General features: G+C 35.5%; 1 protein-coding gene across 1 annotated transcript; it reads right to left on the reverse strand.

Moving 5' to 3' along the window:
* Positions 1–10729: 10729 nt before the first annotated feature.
* LOC119868171 (high mobility group protein B1-like) lies at positions 10730–11290 on the reverse strand. The gene has a single exon (XM_038586471.1). It carries the CDS (start codon positions 11288–11290, stop codon positions 10730–10732), a length of 561 nt encoding a protein of 186 aa, XP_038442399.1.
* Between the last annotated feature and the right edge of the window lie 5614 nt (positions 11291–16904).

Genomic DNA, 16904 nt, shown 5'->3' on the forward strand with positions numbered 1-16904 from the left:
ACTAGTATGTTGAAAACTACAAAAGGCTGTTGAAAGAAATTAAAGAAGCCGTAAAAAAATGGAGACATACACAGTCTTTATGGGTCCTAAGACTCAGTTAGGAGTCAATTCTCTTCAGTTACTTGTATCTTTAACACAATCTCAACCAACATATCAGTATGCTCTTTTGTACAAACTTACAGGCGATTCTAAAATTCCTATGGAAACCCAAAATATCTGGGATGCCCAGAACAATTTTCAGAAAGGACAAAGTTGAAGGGCTGAAACTATCTCATTTCAAGAGTCGTTAAAAAGATAGAGTTAGCCAGATAGTGCAGTATATGCACGATGACAGAAAAATAAATAAGTGGAATAAAATAGAGTCTAGGAAGAGACCTGCACATATATAAACAAGTATGTTTTGACAAAGGTGCAAAGACAATTCAAGTGCAGAAAGTATTCTTTTTTTTTCCAACAAAGAGTGTCAGCAAAAAATAAATTTCATTCATAACTTATACTATATATAAATATTAACTTGAAGTAAATCAGAGACCTAAATTTAAAACCTGAAACTATAAAATGTCTAAAAGCACACATAAAGACCGTAACAGTCACCTCATAAAATAAGATATACAGGTGGCAAATAAGCTTAATAAAAGGTGCTTTCCATCCTCTGTAAATGAGATACCACTACACACTTATGAGAATGGCAAAATCCAAAACACTAATAACTTCAAGTGCTGGTGAGGATATGGAGCTCAGATTCAGTGTTGATGGGAATGCAAAACAGTATAGCCACTTTGGAAGACAGTTTGTCAGTTTCTTAGAGAAGAAAACATACTGTTGCCACTGGATCCAGTACTTGGGTTCCTTGGTATTTACACAAGAGAGTTGAAAACTTAGGTCCCCCCAAAATAACTAAACAAAGATGGTTATAGCAGTTTTATTGGTAATTGTCAAATCTTGGGAGCAACCAATGTGTACTTCAGTAGGTGAATGAACACGTTAACCAGATGATGGCTACATCCAGATGATATTAATATTTGGTAATCCAGACAATGGGATATTATTTGGTACAAAAAAATGAACTATCAAGCCATGAAAAGACATAAAAGAAACTTTAGTGCATATTACTAAGTGAAAGAAGCTAATCTGAAAAGACTATATATGATCCCAACTAGATGATATTCTGGAAAAGGCAAAATTATGGAGACAGTAAAAAAAAAAATCAGTGGTTATCAGGAGTTGGGAAGGGGTGGTGATGAATAAGTGAATCACAGGATTTAGGGAACTGAAAATACTCAATATGATACCATAATGATATATACATGTCATTATACATTTGTCTGCACCCACTGAATGTACAGTGCCAAAAGTGAACCCTAATGTGAACTATGGACTTTGGGTGATTATAATTTATCAACATAGGTTCATCAATTGTAAAAGTGTACCACTCTGGTAGGGAATGTTGATAATGGGAGAAGTTATGTGTCAGGGTAGCCTCCGCTTATCCATGGGGGGTACAATCCAAACCACCAGTGGATGCCAGAAACCATAGATATTGCCAAGCCCTATATATACTATATTTTATCTTATATATACACCTGTGATAAAGGTTAATTTATAAATTAGGCACAGTAAGAGACTAACAAAAACAACTAAAATAAAATGCAATGTTAAGCAATATACAATATTGTTTTTGTTTTTGTCTTTTTTTACAAATTGAAGGTTTGTGGCAGCCCAGCACTGAACAATTCTATCAGTGCCATTTTTTCCCCACCAGTATTTGCTCACTTTGTCTTTGGGCCACATTTTGGTAATTATAACAATATTTCAAATTCCATATTTATTATGGTTATCTATGATCTGTGAAGTTTGATATTAGCATTGTAGTTTGGGGAGGGGGTAAAAATTGTGCTCATATAAGATGACAAACTTAACTGATAAATGTGTGTTTTTGGGCCGCTCCACCAATGGGCTGTTCCTCCATCTTTCCCCCTCTCTTCAGGTCTTTCTAGTCCCAGAGACATAACAATATTAAAATTAGTCCAATTAATAACCCTACAATGTCCTCTAAATGTTCAAGTAAAAGGAAAAGTTGCTTGTCTCTCACTTTAAATCCAAAGCTAGAAACGATTAAGCTTAGTGAGGAAATATCAGAAAGGGAGACAGAATGTAAAGACTGCTAACTCTGGGAAATGAACTAGGGGTGGTAGAAGGGGAGGAGGGTGGGGGGTGGGAGTGAATGGGTGACGGCACTGGGTGTTATTCTGTACGTTGGTAAATTGAACACCAATAAAAAATAAATTAGAAAAAAAAAGAAAGAAAGCTAAGATAGGCCAAAATCTAGGGCTGCTAGGCCACACATCCAAGTTGTGATTGGAAAACTTGAACGAAATTAAAGGTGCTCTTCCACACAAGACCAACATACTCAATGGTGAAAAACAGAGACTTTCCCCCAAGGTCAGGAACAAGACAAGGACGTCCAGTCTCACCAATTTTATTTAACGTACTACTGGAAGTCCTAGCCAGAGCAATCACACGACATGAAGAAATAAAAGGCATCCAAATTAGTAAGGAAGAAGTAAAACTCTCACTATATGCAGATGACATGATACTATATAGAAAATCCTGAAGACTCCACCAAAAAAAAAAAAAAAAAAAACTAGAACTGATGAAGGAATTCAATTAAATCACAGGATACAAAATCAATGTACACAAATATGTTGCAATTCTATAGACTAATACTGAGGAAGCAGAAAGTGAAATTAAGAAAACAGTCCCCCCCCCCAAAAAAAAGAAAACAGTCCCATTTACCATTGTGCCAAAAACAGCAAAATATCTAGGAATAAACTTAACCCAAGAGGTGAAAGACCTGTATTCTAAAAACCATAAAACACTGATGAAAGAAATTCAAGACGATGTGAAGAAATGGAAAGACATTCCATGCTCATGGGTTGGAAAAACAAATACTGTTAAAATATCTATACTATCAAACATAATAATCTATATGTTTAATGTAATCCCTATCAAAATACCAAAAGCATTTCTCGCAGAACTAGAACAAATCTAAAATTTGTATGGAACCACAAAAAACCTTGAATAGCTACAGCAATCTAGAAAAAGAAAAATGAAATTGGAGGTATCACAATCTAGATTTCCAGTTATATTATAAAGCAGTCATAATTAAAACAGTATGGTACTGGCATAAAAATAGACATAGGTCAATGGAACCTAAAACCCAGAAATATACACACAACTATATGATCAATTAATCTTCAACAAAGCAGGAATGAATATACAACAGGAAAAAAATAGTCTCTTCAACAAATGCTGTTGAAAAAACTGGACAGCCACCCGCAAAAGAATGAAACTTGGACCACTTCCTTATACCATATACAAAAATAAAGTCAAAATGGAGGAGAGACCAAAATGTGATACCTGACACCATAAAAATCCTAGAAGAGAACACAGGCAGTAGTAATATCCCTGACATCAGCTGTCGCAACATTTTTCTAGATATGTCTCTTGAGGCAAGGGAAATAAGAGCAAAAATAAGCTATTGAGACTACACCAAAAGAAAAGGCTTCTGCACAGCAAAGGAAACAATCAACAAAACTAAAAGGCAACCTACTGAACAGGAGGAGATATTTGCAAATAACATATCTGATGAAGGGTTAGTATCCAAAATATATAAAGAATTTGCATAACTCCCTTAAAAACCAAATAATCTAAAAATAGGCAGAGGACATGAACAGACATTCTGTAAACAAAATATACAGATGGCAAACAGACACATGAAAAGATGCTCAGCATCAGTCATCACTAGGGAAATGCAAATAAAAACTACAGTGAGAGATCACCTCACACCTGTCAGAGTGGCCAAAATCAAAAACAAAGAAAACAAGTGGTGGGGATGTGAAGAAAAAATCCTCTTGCACTTTTGGAGGGAATGCGAGTTGGTGCAGCCACTGTGGAAAACATTATGGACGTTCAGCTAAACAGCTAAACAGCTAAAAATAGAACTACCCTATGATCCAGGAATCACACTACTGGGTATTTACACAAAGAATACAAAAGCACTATTTCAAAGGAATATATGCAGCCCTATGTTTATTGCAGTATTATTTACAATAGCCAAACTACGGAAGCAGCCCAAGTGTTTATTGATAGATGAATAAAGAAGATGTGGTACACACACACACACACACACACACAAACACACACACACATACACACTGGAATATTATTCAGCCATAAAAATAATGAAACCTGCCATTTGCAGCAATAAGGATAGAGCTAGAGAATATAATACTAAGTGAAGTAAGTCATTCAGACAAAGACAAATATCACATAATTTCACTCATATGTGGAATTCAAGAAACAAACGAACAGAGAGAGAGAGAGAGAGAGAGAGAGAGAGAGAGAAATTCTTTAATTACAGAGAACAAACTAATGGTTATTGACGGACAGAAGATCAAACCAGCCACAAAATTCCCTTTAAGCCAAAGCCTACTCCAGAGCAAGGCCCTCACTCTGTTTAGTTCTATTGAAGCTGAGAGAGGAAGCTACAGGAAAAAAGTTTGAAGGTTCCAGAGGTTAATTCATTAGGTTTAAGGAAAGAAGTTGTCTCCAAAATATAAAAGTGTAAGGTGAAGCAGCAAGTGCTGATGTAGAAGCTGCTTCAAGTTATCCAGAAGATCTAGCTAAAATAAAACAGTTATTGAAGGTGGCTACACTAAATGACAGATTTTTCAATAAAAATGAAAAACCTTATATTGGAAGAAGATGCCATATAGGACTTTGATAGGAGCAATCAAATTTAAAGAATCTGGCTTTAAAGCTTCTTAGGACAGGCTGACTCTTCTTTTAGGGGCTAATGTAGCTGGTGACTAAATTGAAGCCAATGTTCATTGACTGTTCCAAATTCCTGGGTACTTTAAGAATTGTATTAAATCTACTCTGTGTTCCCTAAATGAAGCAACAAAGCCTGGATGACAGCACATCTGTTTACAACATGGCTTACTGAATATTTTAAGCCCACTGTTGAGACCTATTGTTCTGAAGAAATTCCTTTCAAAATAAGACTCTTCATTAACAATACACCTGGTCACCCAAAAGTTTTGATGAAGATGTACGACAAGATTAATGTTTCATGCCTGCTAACACAACATCCATTCTGTAGCCATGGATCAAGGAGTTATTTTGACTTTCAAGTCTTATTATTTATGAAATATATTTCATAAGTCTACAGCTGCCAGGGACAGTGGTTCCTCTGATGGATGTGGGCAAAGTCAATTGAAAAACTCCTGGAAAAGGTTCACCATTCTAGATGCTTTTAAGAACATTGGTGATTCATGAGAAGAGGTGAAAATATCAACATTCAAAGGAGTTTGGAAGAAGTTGATTCCAACCCTCATGGATGACTTTGAGCAGTCGAAGACTTAAGTACAGGAACTAGCTGCAGCTATGTGGCGGGAAGGGCAAGGGAACTGGAATTAGTAGTGGAGCCTAAAGATAAGATTGAATTGCTGTCATCTCACGATAAAACTTGAATGGATGAGGACTTGCTTCTTATGGATGAGCAAAGAAAGTGGTTTCTTGAGATGGAATCTGGTAAAGATGTCATTTCAAGACAGTTGAAATGACAACCAAGAATTTAGACTATTACATAAACTTAGTTGATACAGCAGGGGCAGGTTTGAGAGGACAGACTCCAATTTTAAAAGAAATTCTTCTGTGATTTAAATGTTATCCAAAGAGCATCACATGCTGCAAAGAAATCATTCATGAAAGGAAGAGCTGATTGATATAGCATACTCCGCTCTTATGTTATTTTAAGAAATTGCCACAGCCACCCCAACCTTTAGCAATCAGCAACCTAATCAGCTGCCATCAACATCAAGGCAAGACCCTCCACCAGCAAAAAGCTTGAAACTTGCTGAAATATCAGATGATTGTTAGCATTTTTTAGGAATAAAGTATTTTTAAATTAAGGTTTGAGCATTGTTGTTTTAGACACAGCACTATTGCACACTTAATAGAATACAATGTAGTGTAAACATAATTTTCTATGTACTTGGAAACCAAAAAATTCATTTGAATCACTTTATTGTGATACTTGTTTTATTGCTGTGGTTCTGGAACCTAACCTGCAGTATTTCTGAGTTATGCCCATACTGTAACAAAAGTTATGTGAACATGGCCTTTTTCTCTCACAATATCTTACTGTATTGTACTCACTTTATTCTTCTTGTGATGATATGAGATGACAACATGCCTATGTGATAAGATGAACTAAGGTGAATGATACAGGTATTGTGATGTAGTGTTAAGCTACTACTGACCTTATCATCACACTTCAGCAGAAGAATCACCTGCTTCCAAACCATGGTTAGCCACAGGTAGCTGAAACCATAGGTAAGGGGTGGGGAGACTACCTAAGGAGGGAAGTTTATGTATCTTCTCAATTTTGCTGTGAACCTAAAACTGTTAAAATATTCCTATTTTAAAAAATCACCTAGAAGAAGAACTTTGTGATCTTCGATTAGACAGAGATTTCTTATATATAATACCAAAGGCATGATCCATAAAACTACAAATTGATAAAACAGACTTTATAAAAATACTTTATAAAAATATTATCGTCTGCATTTTGAGAGACACTGTATACAGAAAATGAAAAGACAAGCACTATATTGGGATAAAATATTCACAAAATGTTCACATAGCAGATATCTAAGAGAGGACTTACATGTAATATCTAAAAAACTTTCAGGGTGCCTGGGTGGCTCAGTCTGTTAAGTGTCTGACTCTTGATTTTGGGTCAGATCATGATCTCGGGGTCATGGGATCAAGCCCCAATGTTGGGCTCCACACTCAGTGTAGTCTGCTTGTCTCTCTCTGTTGCTCCCCCCACCACTCTCTTTCTCAAATAAATAAAATATTTTTTTAAAAAACCTCTCAAAACTTAAAAGAAAAAATATCCAATTAGAAAATAAGCAATTTTTTTAAAACCTTGTGATTTTTTAAAAGATTTTATTTATTTATTTATGAGAGACACAGAGAGAGAGGCAGAGACACAGGCAGAGGGAGAAGCAGGCTCCATGCAGGGAGCCTGACATGGGACTCGATCCCGGGTCTCCAGGATCACACATCTGGCTGAAGGCAGTGCTAAACCGCTGAGCCACCCGGGCTGCCTGAAAATAAGCAAATTTAAATAGACATTTCACTTTTTTTAGTGCATGTGTTGCTGAAGCAAGCACTAAGAAGACATTTCACTAAAGAAAGCATACCAATGGCAAATCAGCATATGAGAATATGCTCATGTTATCACTGGGTAAATGCTAATTAAAACTATGATGAGATACTATTACATATCTATTAGTATAACTAAGATTCAACAGACTGCCCATCCCTAGTGTTGATAAGAATACAATTAAACTGGACTCTCATACACTGCTGGCAGAATTGAAAAAATGGCATTCTCATTTCAGAAAACAAGCAGTTTAAAAAAACAATATCAACTATGTGATCCACTCATTCCACTCCTAGGTATTTACCCAAGAGAAGTGATGGCATATGTCCAAAGACTTTTGCATGAATGTTTATAGCAGCTTTATTTGAAATTCCCCCAAATAGAAAGAACACAAATGTCTATCAATAGGTTAATGAGTGAGCTGTGGCATATCCATGCAATAGAATATTCAGCAATGAAAAGTATTATTGATGTATCTTACAATGTGAATGAACCTCAAAATAATCACACTGAGCTAAAGAAGCCAAAGTACATACTGTATGAGCCATTCATGAAAAATTCTATATATACTATACAGTGACAAAAAGCAGATCAGTGATTGATGGGGATAGGGAAAGGGGGGGGGGAGTTCATGGAGGGATAGAAAAGAGGGATTCCAAAGAGGTATAGGGAAGTTTTTGGAGGTGATGTTGTAGTATGTTGAATTGTGTCCCTCCAAGAGATATATCCAAGTCCAAACCCTTGGTACCTGTGAACGTGAACTTATTTGGAAATAAGTTCTTTATAAATGCAATTAAGAATCTAAGATGAGGGGTGCCTGGGTGGCTCACTTGGTGAAGCACGTGCCTTTGGCATTGGTCATGGTCCTGGGGTCCTGGGCTTGAGCCCCGTGTAGGGCTCTCTGCTCAGTGGGGGGTCTGCTTCTCCCTTTCCCTCTGCTCCCTGTTTGTGCTCTATCTCAAATAAATAAATAAAATCTTTAAAAAAAAAGAATCTGAGATGAGGTCAACCTGGGGCTTAGGGTGGGCTCTAAATCTTGAGACTAGTGTCCTTAAAAGTGCAAGAAGAGGGTGACTGGATACAGACAGGGAAAGCAGACATGTGAAGACAGAGGCATAAATTGGAGCTATGGGTCCACAAGACTAGGAATACCAGGAAACATCACAAACTGCAAGAGGGAAAGAATTCTCTCAGAGCCTTTGAAAGAAGTATGGCACTCCTTATTCCTTGATTTTGGATTTAAGGCTTCCAGAGCTATAAGTGACTAAATTTGTGTTGTTTTAAACCACTGAGTTTATGGCAATTTATTATGGCAGCCATAGGAAACTAATACAAATAGATGTATTCATTGTTAGGTTGTGGTAATATTTTTTTCATATATGTGTGTGTGTGTGTGTGTGTGAGTGTGTGTGTGTGTGTGTAAACTTACCAATTTGTACATTTTACATATGTGTAATTCATTGTATGTCAATTAGACCTCAAAACTTGAAAAAAAAGCAGCACAGAGTATTTAAACAACATGCTTAACAAACTGGACCTAATTTTTGTATACTGGACATTGTACCCCCAAACTAGAGCATAAATAAAAATTTTAGGTACATATTCATGGAATATTTGCCAATGCTGGCCAATATAAGTTCATTAAGCTACTCTCACCAAATTTTAAAGGAATGAAGCTGTACAAATCATGTCATCTTATTATGAAAAATTGAGATAAAAGTTAATAAAAAACATTATTGGACAATACTGATATATTCAGAAATTCAGCATTGTACTCCTAGAGATTGAAGAAGAATTCAAGATGGAAATTAGGAAATAATTTAACTGAATTATAATATCACATATCAATATTTGTGGGATGGAGCTAAATCCAGGCTTAAAAATACAATACTAAAAATGAAATGTATGACCTTAATGGCATATATGTAAATGGAAAATTTAATCAATGATCTAACATCTATTTCAAGCACTCAGAAGAATATCAGAAAATTAAACATTAAGGAAATAGAAGAAAATAAGAACGAAAATTAGTAAACTAGAAAAATGTAGTAGAGAATTAACAAGACCCAAGTTATTTCTATGAAACAAAAAACCAATAAAAATGATACTTTCCATTGTAAGATCCAGTAAGAAAAACAGAAGCCCCCCCCCACCCCCCAAAAAATCCCTGAACAGTAGAGATAAAAAAAGAGGTCATCACTAAAAATCTTACAAACATCATAAGTGAGCTTATATTAATAAATCTGAAAATTAAGCTAAATGAACAAATTATTAGAACTGATAAATATAGCAGGGATTCTGAACACATGTCAGCATACAAAACTCAACTGTATTTTAATGAGATAATGGAAATGAAAATGGGAATAATAGAATTTACAGTATAATCAGATGAACTATATACATAGTAATAAAGCTAATGAAATGCAAGACCATTTCACAGAAAACTTCAAAGTACTATTGAAAATTTCCCTCAGGTAACAAAAACAACTTAAAGATATAATACCATTTATACAGATGGGAATAAAATACCACAAAGATGCCAACAACCTCAAAACTGACATAAAATTAAATTCAATCCCAGTGGACATCTTGGAATACTTTTATATCAAAACTGACCCATTAAAATTCAAAAGCCAAAAATAGCCAAGATATTCTCAAAGAATAATAAATTAGGAGGACTTGCTTTATAAAATAGCAAGCATTATTTCATTTATTTACTTTCAAGATTTTATTTATTTGAGAGAGAGAAAGAGTGTACACTTATGGGGGAAGGGGGGAAAGAGAGAGAATCCCAAGCAGACTCTGCCCTGAGTGCAGAGCCCCACATGGGCCTCCATCCCAGGACCCTGAGACCATGACCTCAGTGGAAACCAAGAGTCTGAGGCCTGACTGAGCCACCCAGGCACCTCTATTTATTTTTTTTCAGTTGTGTTTACTTAGAAGTGTCCAGAATGTCAACAAAACAGCTGCAACTTTTTAATTTTTTTCAATTACAGAGTGGTATTGAATTCACAGAACATTAATTATTTCATGTAAGCTGCATCTGAGACAACTGAAGATGGAAAAACTGCCATCCCCATATGTAACTAATTTCTGCTGGGCACCAACAAGAACCTGCTTTAAATTTCTACACCAAGTTACAAGCCCTACACTGTCCCAGGCAAGGTTAGTGGCTGTTGAAAAAATACCGCCAGGACAGGGCTATGTAAAGACACATTTGGCAGCGTGTTAGTGTACAAAAAAAAGACACCGTACAGTTTAAAAACAAATCTTACACAGCCTTACATTTCGTTTTTTTTTCTTTAAAAGGAGTGGGTTGCATGCAGAGTGGGGGTTACATGCTTTATAGACAAGAAAAAATGCTCTAGAACCAACTTATTCATCATCATCCTTTTCTCCTCATCCTCATCATCTTCCTCATCTTCTTCCTCTTGCTTTTTTTGCTTGCTTTTTTCAGCCTTGATGACTCTTTTTATTTTTTTTTAATTTTTTTTATTTTTTTGCCACATCAGGTTTTCCTTTAGCTCGGGATGCAGCAATATCCTTTTCATATTTTTCCTTCAGCTCAGCAGCCTTCTTTTCATGAGGCTGCTTGTTATCTGCAGCAGTTTTATTCCACATCTCTACCAGTGTCTTTGCAACATCACCAATGCACAGGCTGGGATGTTCCCCTTTGACTTCTGGGTGATACTCAGAACAAAACAAGAAAAAGGCCGAAGGAGGCCCCTTAGGTGCATTGGTATATGTGCTACTGAAGTGAGCACCAAGTGTACATTGGGGTCCTTGAATTTCTCCTTTTGTTTCCCCTTTAGGGGGAATATAAATTTTCATTTCTCTTTCATAATGGGCCTTGTCCACCTTGGCCATGTCTTCAAATGTTCCTTTGTCTTTAGCAGACATGATCTTCCACATCTCTGAGCACTTCTTAGAAAACTCAGAGAAGGTGACTGAAGCATCTGGGTGTTTCTTCTTGTGCTCCTCTTGGCAAGTTTGCAGAAAGAATGCATATGATGACATTTTGCCTCTCAGCTTCTTAGGATCTCCTTTGCCCATGTTTAATTATTTTCCCCAGCAAGGCTCAGAGTTGCCCAGTGCCCATCTGGCTCTCACTTGCCCTGGCGCTGTCTCCGTGGAGCTCAGTGTACTGCAATGGCTGTTGCCAGCATTATTTTAAAGCTATCTTAATAAAGCTTGCTATTAGTGCTAGAATATAGATAACTTGAACAGGAGACAGAATTTAGAATTGATTCATATACATGAATACTTGATATAAAACAAAGTTGGCCATCCAGAATAATGGGAAAAGATTGTCATTTCAGTAAATGGTACTGTAACAATTATATATTCATATAAAAAATATCTAAATAGAAAAACTTTGCCCCTACCTCAGACCAAAACAAAGAATCAATTCTAGGTGCACTGTAGGTCTAAATCTGAAAGGTAAAACAAACTTTCTAGAAGAATATATAAAATATTTTCATGACATTTGAGTAGGCAAAAGTTTTGTTAAAAAGATGCAAAAATCACTAACCATAAAGGAAATAATAAGTTGAACCACATTAATAGCAAAGGGTTCTATTCATAAAAAGAAAATAGTAAGAGAGTATAAAGGCTAGCCACTGAGAAGAAATTTACAACATGTATCTCCAACAAAAGGCTTATATCCAGAATCCACAATTAACATCTGCAGATCAATAAAAAGAAAGATAAGGATGCAACAATGGTCAACATCAGCAAATCAATATGCTACCCCACAAAACGAAGGATAAATATCATACGATCATTTTAATAGATGCACAAAAGGCATTTACAAAATTCAACATCTGTTCATAATAAAAACTCAACAAAGTGGGTATAAAGAGAACATACCTCAACATAATAAAGGCCATATATGACAACTGCACAGCTAACATCATATTCAATGGCAAAAAGCTGAAAGCCCTTCCTCTAAGATCAGTAACAATATAAAAATGCTCACTTTTGTCACTTTTATTCAACAGAGTAAGTCCTAGCCAGATCAGATAGACAATAAAATAAAATAAAATAAAATAAAATAAAATAAAATAAAATAAAATAATAAAATAAAAAATAAAAGACACCCAAATTAGAAAGAAATAAAATTGTCACTATTTATAGATGACGTGTTGTTTATTATATGTGAAAAACCCTAAATCCTCCACCAAAAAACTGTTAGAACTATACAGGCTAGTATTTCTGATGAGCATAGATGCAAAAATCCTCAACAAAATATTAGCAAATCAAATCCAACAATACATTAAGAAAATCATTTACCACAATCAACTGGGATGTATTCCTGGGATGCAAACGTAGTTCAGATTTCACAAATTCACGTGATACATAATATTAACAAGAAAAAGATAGAAACCATATACATGATCATCACAAAAGATGCAGAAAAGGCATTTGACAAAGTACAACCACCATTCATCGTAAAAACTCTAAAGTTTGTTTAGAGGAATTATACCTTAACATAATAAAGGCCATATATGAAAAAGCCCCAGCTAACATCATCCTCAATGGTGGAAAACTGAGAATTTGCTCTCTAAGATCAAGAACATAACAAGGATGTACACTCTTATCATTTTAAGATAGTACTAGAAGTCAGACAAAAAAAAAAGCATCCATATTAGTAAGGAAGAAATAAAACTTTCACCATTTGCAGATGACATGATACTGTATATAGAAAACCCTAAAAACTTGACCAAAAACTAGAAGTGATGTCTCCTCAGACCAGGGAAAGAAAAACAAAATTAAACTATTGGGACTATGCCAAAATAAAAAGCTTTTGCAAAAAGAGAGAAATAACAAGTGTTGTCAAGGATGTCGAGATAAAGGGACCCTCATATACCTCTGGTGTGAATGCAAACTGATACAGCTACTGTTGAAAAGAATATGGAGGTTCCTCGAAAAGTTAAAAATAATAGAATTACCATAGGATTCAGTAATTCCACTACTGGGTATCTACCCAAAAAACCCCACAAAAAACCCACTAACTCGAAAAGATATATGCACCCCTTTGTTTACTGCAGCATTATTTATAATAGCCAAGATATAAAAGCAACCCAAGAGTTGATTGGTACATGAATGGAAAAGATGTGGGATGTGTGTGTGTGTGCACATGCGTGCACGCACACGCATGCACACATGCATGTGTATAATGAAATATTAGTCATAAAAAAGTTGAGATCTTGCCATTTGCAACAACATGGATGGACCTAGACAGTATAATGCTCAGTGAAATAAGTCAGACAAAGATAAATACCGTCTAATTTCACTCATATGTGAAATTTAAGAAAGAAATGAGCCAATGAAGGGAAAAAAGAGACCCCCCCCAAAAAAAAACCCCACACTCTAAATACAGAGAACAAACTGGTAGTTGTCAGAGGTGGGGTGGTTAGGGGGAATGGGTGAAAGAGATAAAGAAAATTAAGAGTACACTTATAATGAACACTCAGTAATGCACAGAATTGTTGAATCATTATATTGTATACCTGAAACTAATATACTGCATGTTAATTATGCTTCCATTAAAGAAACTGTCAGAAATAACAAACGGATTCAGTAAAGTTGCAGGATACAAAATCAATATGCAAAAAATCAGTTGCATTTCTATACCCTAATAACAAAGTATCATAGAAATTAAAAAACAATCCCATTTACAATGGCATCAAATGAATAAAATACCTAGGAATAAATTTAACCAACGTGGTTAAAGACCTGTATATTGAAACCCATAAGACGTTAATGAAAGTAACTGAAGAAGGCACAAATAAATGGAAAGCTATTCCATGCTCACAGATTAGAAGAATCAGTATTGTTCATATTACCCAAAGCAATCTACAGATTCAATGCAATCCATATCAAAATTTCAATGAAATTTTTCAACAAAACAGAACAAATAATTCTAAAATTTGTATGGAAGCACAAAAAACTTCAAAGAACCAAAGAAATCTTGAAAGAAGAACAAAGGTGGAGACATCACACTCCTTGATTTCAAACCATATCACAAAGCTATAGTAGTCAAAACAGTGTGTATTGTCATAAAATAGAAATATAGATTAATGGAAGGGATTAGAGAGTCCAGAAACAAATCGATGCATAAATCATCAATTTATGACAAAGGAGCCAAGAATGTTCAATGGGGGGAAAGTCTCTTCCACAAATGCTGGGAAAACTGGACAGCCATGTGCAAAAGAATGAAACTGGACTACTATTTTATACCATATGCAGAAGGTAATTAAAAATGGATTAAAGACTTAAATGTAAGACACGAAACCATAAAACTGGAAGAAGTACCATATGATCCAGCAATTCTAGTTCTGGGTATGTATCCCAAGAAAACAAAAGACAGTACCTCAAAAAGACATATGCACCCCTATGTTCACTGCAGCATTATTTACACTAGACAAGGTATGGAAACACCTAAGTTCACTGATAAATGAATGGATAAAGAAATTGTGCTCTCTATACACAGTATTATTCAGCCATAAAAAAGAATAAAATCTTCTATTTACAACAACATGGATGGACCTTGAGGGCATTATGCTAAGTGAAGTCAGAAAGAGAAAGACAAATACTGTATGAATCTTCCTTACATGTGGATTCTAAAATCTCTTACATGTGGGAGGAAAGAGTGAACTGTTGGTGATTTTTTTTTTAGTTAAAGTGAATTGTTTAAATAAAAAAGAATGCTACTAACAGAAAAACAGGCGGGAGTCTCATATAAGCACTTTATAAAATGATATCCAAATAGTAAACTAACTTGGAAAAAGGCAAATTAAACATCTAAAGATCTACCAGAACAACTAAAAATCCAAAAGCCTTGAAAATATCTAATGTAGGCCAGAATATAGAGCAAGGAAAATATTCATACATGACTGGCAGGAGATTTAATTGGTTCAATGACTTTGGAAAACTCTGTGTTTACCAAAGTTGAATACATGCATGTCCCCCAACCCAGAAATGCTTCTCTTAGGCACATAACCAATAGACATGTATACACATTTGTACCAGAAATGTTCAGAGGTTTATAGCAGTTTTATTTGAAATGACTAAGATTTAAGGAAAAAAAATCACCAAATGTGCATCAGCTATAGAAAAAGTTACCATTTGGGGGATAAATGGGTCCTGATTGAGAGGAGGCATGATGGTGGCTTTTGGAGGCACATAATTTGCTTTCTTGATCTGAGCGGTAGTGACTAGGGTGTGCTAACTTTGTAACAGTTCACTTGTTTATTTCTGATTTTGCATATATGTCATACTTTAATAAAAAGTTTAAAAATAACTTGGTTTCTTATAAAATGAAGAAGGCAAACTAAATAATCAGGTATATTCTATCACGGTTTTTTCCCCAATCACAGTGATATTCATCTTCTTCCTACATTTATGTGCCAGTAAATTTGTATGTCCTAGTGACACAACATCTCAAAACAGGATGAAATGAATGGACTTAAAACGTTTTCTTTTTATTGTGGCTAAAAAATGTAAGATTTACCCTCTTCAATTTTTAAGTGTACAGCAAAGTACTATTAAATACAGGAACAATGTTATAAAGCACATCTGTAGAATTTATTTGCTTGCGTAAATGAAACTGTATACCCAGTGAACTCCCCATTTCCCCTTTGCCTAGCTTCTGATAACTGCCATTCTATGTTCTGCTTCTAGAAGTTTGACTAGCGTATATACCTCATATAAACAGAATCACATGGTATTTATCCTTCTGTTATTGTTTCATTTCACTTAGCTTATGTCTTTAAGGTTAATTGATATTGTTGTATATGATGGGATTTCATTCATCTTTGAAAAGATCTTATTTATTTGAGAGAGTGAAAACACAACTGGGAGTAGGGAGGGGCAGAGGGAGAAGGAGCAGCAGATTCCCTACTGAGTGCTGAGCCTGACACGGGGCTTGATCCCAGGACCCTGAGATCATGACCCGAGCCGAAGTCAGATGCTCAACAGACTGAGCCATCCAGGCACTCTGGGATTTCATCGATTTTTTTTTAATGCTGAATAATATTCCATTGTATGTATATACCACATTTTCTTTATCCATTCATCTGTTGATGGACATTTAGGTTGCTTTCCTATCTTGGCTACTGTGATTAATGCTGCAATAAGTATGGAAGTCCAAATATTTCTTCAAGATCTTGATTTCAGTTCTTTTGGATAAATAACCAGAAGTGGGATTGCTAGATCATATGGTAGTTTTATTTTTAATTTTTTGAGGAACCTCCGTATGGTTTTTCTAGAGTGGCTATACCATTTTACATTCATGCCTACAGCGCACAAGTTTTCCAATTTCTCTATATCTTTCCAACATTTATTTTTTTAAAAGATTTTATTTATTTATTCATGAGAGGCACAGAGAGAGAGGCAGAGACAGGCAGAAGGAGAAGCAGGCTTCACGCAGGGAGCCTGATGCGGGACTCGATCCCGGGACTCCAGGATCATGCCCCGGGCCGAAGGCAGGAGCTAAAACGCTGAGCCACCCAGGGATCCCCCAACATGTATTTTTTTTTATAATGGCCCTCCTAACTGATATAAGCTTAATATCTTACTGGTTTTTTATTTGCATTTCCCTAATGATTAGTGATATTGGGCACTTTTCCATATACCTACTGGTCATTTGTTAAGCCTTCTTTAG

This window comes from Canis lupus, chromosome X (assembly GCF_011100685.1).
Source record: "Canis lupus familiaris isolate Mischka breed German Shepherd chromosome X, alternate assembly UU_Cfam_GSD_1.0, whole genome shotgun sequence".
In the NCBI taxonomy this organism is placed as follows: Eukaryota; Metazoa; Chordata; class Mammalia; order Carnivora; family Canidae; genus Canis; species Canis lupus.

Excerpts from the sequence above, each read along its gene's own strand:
- LOC119868171 (XM_038586471.1), bottom strand. The coding sequence starts at position 11,290 with ATGGGCAAAGGAGATCCTAAGAAGCTGAGAGGCAAAATGTCATCATAT.